At 35.3% G+C, this 7,392-nt stretch overlaps 1 protein-coding gene across 1 annotated transcript; it reads right to left on the bottom strand.

Annotated features, from left to right (window-relative positions):
• Nucleotides 1–4,728: 4,728 nt before the first annotated feature.
• Nucleotides 4,729–5,333, bottom strand: LOC138340558 (uncharacterized). Its single transcript, XM_069292392.1, has 3 exons — nucleotides 5,254–5,333; nucleotides 5,054–5,136; nucleotides 4,729–4,955 (listed from the first exon to the last, which is right to left on the bottom strand). The coding sequence occupies exons 1-3, from the start codon at nucleotides 5,331–5,333 to the stop codon at nucleotides 4,729–4,731; spliced, it is 390 nt and encodes a 129-aa protein (XP_069148493.1).
• Nucleotides 5,334–7,392: the final 2,059 nt, after the last annotated feature.

Genomic DNA, 7,392 nt, shown 5'->3' with positions numbered 1-7,392 from the left:
TGGGCAATTGACGCCCATCAACCTATTGGTCGTTGTCAAGACGACGCCCCATCGTCTAGGGGCGTAGGTTGGGACTTGAAGTTCGATCTCAAACCTCCACTGTTCCAGCTGCAGACCCAAATGATGCCCAGTAGCGCGGGAGGTCATTCAGTTGATGCTCGTTGCTTAGGTCCGTCGATGGTGATCCTGCAAACCTACTCGACACACTGCCTTGGCTTGGGTTTTTTTTGAAAATTAACCCCAAGTATTTTATGAAACATGGATGATTATTTTAGGGTCTTTTAGGTATATTAAGAGGTTTCAAACACTAAGACCTAGTTTTAGACTTCATTTTCAAAAACCCAAAACTCCTCCCTCAAGAAAGACTCTCTCAAACTCCATAAAAGCTAGAACTCAATGAAGGACTAGAAGGGGCTGGTTGTGGACGTTTCTTCATAAAATATTAGTGGGTTTGTTCTCATTGAGGTATGGTAGTCATCCTTCAACCTTCTTTTATTCAAGGAGCCACTTCAAAGAGATTTCTAAAAGGCATAATACATAAATATGCCCTTTAACTGGCTTTGAATTACATTTATACCCTTCAACTTTGGATGTGCATAAGTAGACATTTAAACTTGTATAAAGTTAAACAAATAGACACACATGTCCTACAAGTCATTTTTCGTCCTACGTGGTGTCCTACGTGTATTTTACCATGTATGACTCATGTATTTATTTATTTAAAAGTTTGATAGTTAAAGTTCCTGTTTGTGCATTATGAAAGTTGAAGGTCAGTTAAAATTTGAAGTCAAGTTTAGGATCCAATACATTTATCCCTTTGTAAAAGTGTTTCAAACATCAAACTTATTTATTCCTTGACTCTAAGTATGGGTTTTTGTATGAAATTGTTTTAATGATTAAAATGAGTTGTTCTTAGTATTAAATGATGATTTTAATGTCAAAACCCCAATAAAACCATGTTTATGCTTTTTATCAACTTTTAGCTTATGGAACGGGTTTAATGAGCATGATTAGAGAATGTTAGAAATATGTTTTTTATGGTTATATTGTGTTTTAGCTACTTCCCTAAGGCTATTTTATGATGAATTATTGAAGAACTTGTGAATAGGTGGTGAAAGTTTGGATTAATGGTAAGTTGGTTAGATTGTTTAGCTCTTATTATGAAATGTTCTTGAGTGGTATGTTCCCACTTTGGTGGCGGTGTTTACTTGAAGTATATGAATATGAATTTACATATGTATTGTGAATAAAGCCATAAAAGCATATTATGTGAAGTAAGATGATAATGATGTTGTTCTTGTTGATGTGCTTTATGAAGATGATTATATGAAGTATGCTAGAGATTATGTCTAAGTGAATTATATGTTTATGTGAAGCATGTTAAAGTGTGTAATATGATGAATGAAGATGTAAGCATGTTTTGAAGTCAACATTATGAATATAGTGATTATGTGAAAGGTGTACTCACATGTACATACGCACTCACACTTTGAATGAATGAATGAAGCTAACGAGTCTTAAAGGGGAGTTTTGGGGTAAGCACTCTTCGTGAATTGAGATGTAGTGTTTAATATCAACCTCACTACCTCCCAAGAGCTTTCTAAGATAGGTTGGAGGTTTGATACCTTCCTGAGTTGAGATGTGGTATTCCAATGTAACCTCTAGTGATAAGTATCCTTCGTGAGTTTAGATATGGTGCTAATTAGCTATACCTTAACCAATAGTAATGAATGTTTAAGACTTCGTGTTGAGTTATGCTTAGCACCGAGAGGATTTGAAGAAGTGGTGGGTACACATTGTGATTAGAGATGTTGTATGCAATGTACCTCTTGAGATGAATACCCCTCGTTAGTGGAGAATGAGTTACTTAGAAGCACTCTCTTAACTATGCACCCAAATAGGTATAGCTATTGGACAATCCATGTAAAGGCTAAGAGAATGACCCTACCCTAGGCAAGTGGGGATCCATCATCTGATAGGGGTAATATCGAGATTCCATTTTAGCTCTCATGGTCTATGTCGGTTAAAGCTAACACTTCACAAAAGAATGTAATGAAGAGTGTACTACTTAGGATAGGTGGTTGTATGGGATGCTATTTATCAATTGAACAAGTAGACACTCGAAAGGGGAGTCTTGGTGTGTCTTTACCTTTAATGTATGAATGTGTTGTTATGTAATCAAATGAAGTTATCTGACTAAATGTCTAATGTTAATAAAGCATGTTAGAGTTATGTCTTGTACAATGAAGTTTATGAAGGATAAATGTGGTGTACCTAACCTCATGGAATCCTCGAGGAGCACAAAGTGAGAGTAGTAGTATGGGATGCTATTCTCACATTGCACTTTGTGTAACTTTTAAGTCCACTTGGGGAAGGGCACTTATGTAAAGTCCTCAATGCATGAACGTTCTTCTAATGTCTAGTTATAGAGTATGGACTTGTTTTTCCATCCGAGGTAAGACTATGGTTGGTAGTCTTAAGGATCACTTAGATGTATATTGAAGGGGGTGTATGAGCAGAAATGAGTTCACTGTGTTTTGGTATGTATGTGTTTACTGTAAAGTTGACTTCACTGTAATTATTTTGGAGTCCACTGTAAAGTTGTCTTTTATGCTAAAATTATGGAAGTCCTTTCTTATGTGCTAAATGATGAACTATATGTTGTTTCACCTCTATATTCATGAATGTTTTACTTAATTGACATGAAAGCTTATTTCTACCAAAATGTCCCTTTTTGCATGTTTTTGCTTATGTCATACTTAGTACATTGTTTGTACTAACCCCATACTTTTCTATACTTTATAAGTATAGTTTGGAGGCAAGTTGAAGACTAAAAGGTAAGTTTGGGAATCGACTCTCTCAAGACTAAATATGTCCTCATATATTCGAGTGCATAGTTCTATTTCTTAGTTTCTACTATTAAGACTCATTATGTATTTTCCTTTAATGTAATGGTCCGTGTTCCTAAGATATTTAGTTTTGTCTTTAAGTTGGTTTATGACGACGAGACTACTCTTTAGTATTTATAAAAGATATTTCCTTATTATTATAAATGTCGTGAAAAGTTTTAATTTCGCACTACTTTTCATGTCTTATGTAATGAATGATTGAAAATGGCTAGTGCAACACCTCCGAAAGGTCAAGTACGTAATTGTCCAAACTAAGGGTTATTCTAACTTCTAGGGGGAACTTTCGGGCTATGACAGGCTTACGAGCATTTCTATAGCGACCCAATTCGTTTATGACCGTCTTAATCCCTAGGCCACTAAAGTCATTGCTTGGGGCCTCATATATTTTGGCCCCCATTTATTTTAAAAAAACAATTACTGGGTTACTAATGAGTGATATTATTCGTGCTAAAGAAATTGCATATGAGATGGAAATAAACCGGAATTTTGTAAGAAACGATTTAATGAAAATATGCATTGCGAAGTCACAATGTCCCTTGAAGAATCTTTTAGTGTTTATTGCTTTAAATATCTAGGGTAGATTAAACTATTTTTTCATTTCAAAATAGAGTCGAACCAATTAAAACATATGAAAATATTTTTGATTCCTTATTTAGTGGTAAATCATTGAGACCAAGAGATTGATGAGAATTTAAAAATATTGTCTTAACCTAGAACTTTATTTAACATGTAATAGTTCTTTTGATATTGATGGTTTAGATTTATTTTTTGTATTAAAAGTGTTAAGGGAAACAATACCAGTAGAAGATAATGATCTAGCGAAAATACTCAATTAAATAAAAAGACTTAACTAGAAAGGCGGTTTTGTAGGCGAACGAAATACGCTTTTTTGGCGAGCTGAGTTGTCTTTTTCAATTACACATATTACTTATAGAATAATGTTATGAGTCTGTAACCATTACCTCAGCCGAAAGAAGTTTTTCAAAATTTAATTTAATTAAATCTTCTATAAGATCAACAACGTATCAAGAGAGGTTGAATGAATTAGCTATATTATCATTTGAAAAATAATTATTAAAATAAGTTGTTCATAAATAGTACCTAATGACTTCACATCTAAAATAGGTAGAAAAGTAAATTTTAAATAAAAGTATATAAAAAAACATTAGGATCCCTCTCTTTAATTTTGCTTAAAGCCCCAATATTATTGAGTCGGCCTTGCATCTCAGTCACACAGTCGTTAATTTGATTTTTCAACAAACTTATGTGTTTTAGTGCTTTTGGAACATGAAAAATTGACTTCAATCAAAAGTTCACGACAATGACCTCAAAAATGAAATTATAGGACGAGTATTTAGAAGGAGATATATACCAAAGTCTATCTCTCTCTCAGGAGGGACTACAGGGAGATCATCCGGAAAGACTTCTAGGAACTCTTTCACTTCTGGAACTGATTGAATATGAGGTATCTCAACACTAGAAGTCATTAACTTGGACTAAGTGATTGACAAACCCCTTTGAAACCAACTTAGAGATACAAAATGAATTGACCCTTAGGCACTGCTGAACTACTTTTCCACTCAAAAACTGACTCATTTGGAAACTGAAACTTGACTACTCGAGTTCTACAATCAACTCAGGCTTTACAGGAATGAAGCCAATCCATACTAAGAATGAAATCGAAGTCTACTATGTCTAACTCAACTAAATCATCCATGGTACTCTTGTGATTGACGGAAACAGGAAAATTATGATAGACTCTTTCTACTAAAATGGATTCACTAAAAGTTGTGGAAACACTGAATGGTTCATTAAGTTGCTAAGGAATAATATCAAAGTTCATTGAAACATATGGAGTTACAAAAGATAAATTCTCTCCTGGGTCTAGAAAGGCATAAACAGTAAAGTCAAAGACTTGAATCATACTCATGAAAAGATCTGGAAAACTCTCATGATCTTGGCCATTATTGAGAGCATACAAGCGGTTTGTTCCTCCACCAGTACCGAAAGTAGCTCCCTTTTGTGCAACCCTGTCTGGTGGAGCAACTGATGAAGATTGGGTTTTATTGCCCCATTACAACTTTATTGCTTGTTCTTTGGATACTCTTTTATGACATGCCCATTCTTAATGGACTTGAAACAACCAGTAGAGTCCTCACAACAAACACAAGAGTGGTTTCTCCCGCACTTGGCACAGACAGGACGCTTACTACCCTTTTGTGCCACACTACCATATGAATAACATGTTTAGATCTAGAATTCTGACCATTGTACTCACATTTGTTCTTAGGTGCAGGTGCACTAAAAAATGATGGGACCCTTCTATTTTATTTGGAAAAATTACCTGTTGGCATTACTCTTCTGCTTCCCGAAATCATTCCTTGTCTTAGCTCTATTATTTCTATACTCTTCTCTGTCCCTCATCTTCTTCTATTCAACCTACTACTCATAAACCATAAATTTGGATATGTCCTTTTTGCCTATCATCATTGCAGCTCTACCCTCTTTGCTTGATGCACGACTCAAGCCAGCGAAAAACAAGCTCATTGTGCTCCTCATGTCCTTAACCATATCAGGAGCATAGCAAGACAGTTGGGTGAACTTCAACCCATACTTATGCACACTAAATGAGTTCTGTTTCAGTGCAATAAACTCCCGTACCTTATCCTCTTTCAATTCTCAGGGAAGAAGTTGCCCCAAGAAATCCTCTTCAAAATAGGACCAACTCGGATGTGGTGCATCTTCATCTTTGCCCTCCTTCCACTAATCTAACCAAGTACTAACCACATTCTTTAGTTGATATGCTGCAAATTCAATTCATTCAACATCATCATCATGCATCACATCAAAAACCTTCTTCAGTTCCTCAACAAAATTCTCCAGATCCTCAGTAGTGATCGAACTCTTGAAACTTGGAGGATTCATCCTCAAGAACTCAGGAATCCTTGAAGTGTCAACCTCTTCTTGTGGGACTCCTATCTTCTATCTGACTTGAATGGCTACCACTTGATTGAGCATACGTATTACCTCTCTAAACTCAACATTAGAATCTTCTCCTTGCGGTTGTACTTTAGGTGCATTTGGCAACTCTGGTTCCTCTATATTCATCCTAACTGGGTGAGCTCTTGCTGCTCTTCGTGAAGTTATGATTATCTGAAACACGCACAAACACGAATTAGAGAGAAACTTTTAGATATAAACTCTAACCCACGAAAAGGAAAAAGGAAAGAAGTGAGGAATTCCTAAATGTCCCAGCCTCCTAATTATAGATGTGATACATTTCATACCAATAGCTAGGATTCTACATACATGACTTCATAGTCTCCCTAGGACTCTTGAACTATGGGATCTAATACCAAGTTTGTCATACCCTGAGCTAATAGCCTGGACGTGGCCGACATTCAATAACTATTGTTGGCCTTGAGTGGACCCTAGACCTGGCTTACTTAACTCAGTGGCTGACTTAATTCAATGAAAAGAAACCATTCAATAACTAAAGTAAATAAGTTGCCCGAAATGGCACTTAAGTATCAATAAAAAAATGACAGCAATACAAAAATAAGAGACAATGCTAACTGTATGATTGTCTCTCTATGAAGCCTTCTAAAACTAAGATGGACATTAATACAAACCTTAAAACATCCTAATAAGGAAAAATATTGTACCACCAATAAAAAGAGTCCTCCAGAATGCAAGGAGGCTCGCCACTACTTTCGAGTGCTCAACTGGATCAACGGTGCACCGAATTTCGATCCTTGGTACGTATGTTTGCATTATTATATGACGTAGATCAACTGACATCACTACATTAAATGTACGAGTATTCAAGTTGGAATGCTAAAACGATTTAAGCTTGAAAAGAGTAATAATAAATACTTACCTTGGCTCTGCTCAACTTATGAATAACATAACTCATTTTAATATAAAGTGATTTTAAAGCAAGTGTAATATAAAGAAAAGTTGTTTGAATACATATTGTAATTTCTGAGTGCCTACACGGATACAAATAACTTTTTGAGATGCATGTAAAAATACAAATAAACTGATGTATATATATAAATACATTTAACTTCTGTGAGAGTTTCTTTAACTGAAAACCATCACTTAAGAGCTATAGTGATGATACAACGATCTACTTCACGCTGCTAGCGCTTCCTATACCCAACCAAAGGTATAGGACTTGAAGTGCCTAATGAATCAACTAGTCTACTGTGAAAAGGGTTCATCTAAAAAGTATGACCATTTTCTACCCATGGTGGCTACATGATTTATGGGGGCTGTGAGTGTCTGAACTCTCCCCCATATCGGTGCTTAATACTACTCTCAAAATATACTGACTCTTATGTTTTAAAAACATATTGATTCTGAGGTTTTAGATTAGTTCTGTAAATACTTAGTTCAAAGAATATCTTGAAAATCTTAGTTTCCCTGGTTAGTTTATTTAGAAAGTTATTTATCTTTAACTTAAAACTAGCCTGAATTT

This window comes from Solanum lycopersicum, chromosome 1 (genome assembly GCF_036512215.1).
Source record: "Solanum lycopersicum chromosome 1, SLM_r2.1".
NCBI lineage: Eukaryota > Viridiplantae > Streptophyta > Magnoliopsida > Solanales > Solanaceae > Solanum > Solanum lycopersicum.
Note: the sequence above shows the minus strand (reverse complement) of the source record. Positions and strands in the feature narration are given on the sequence as shown.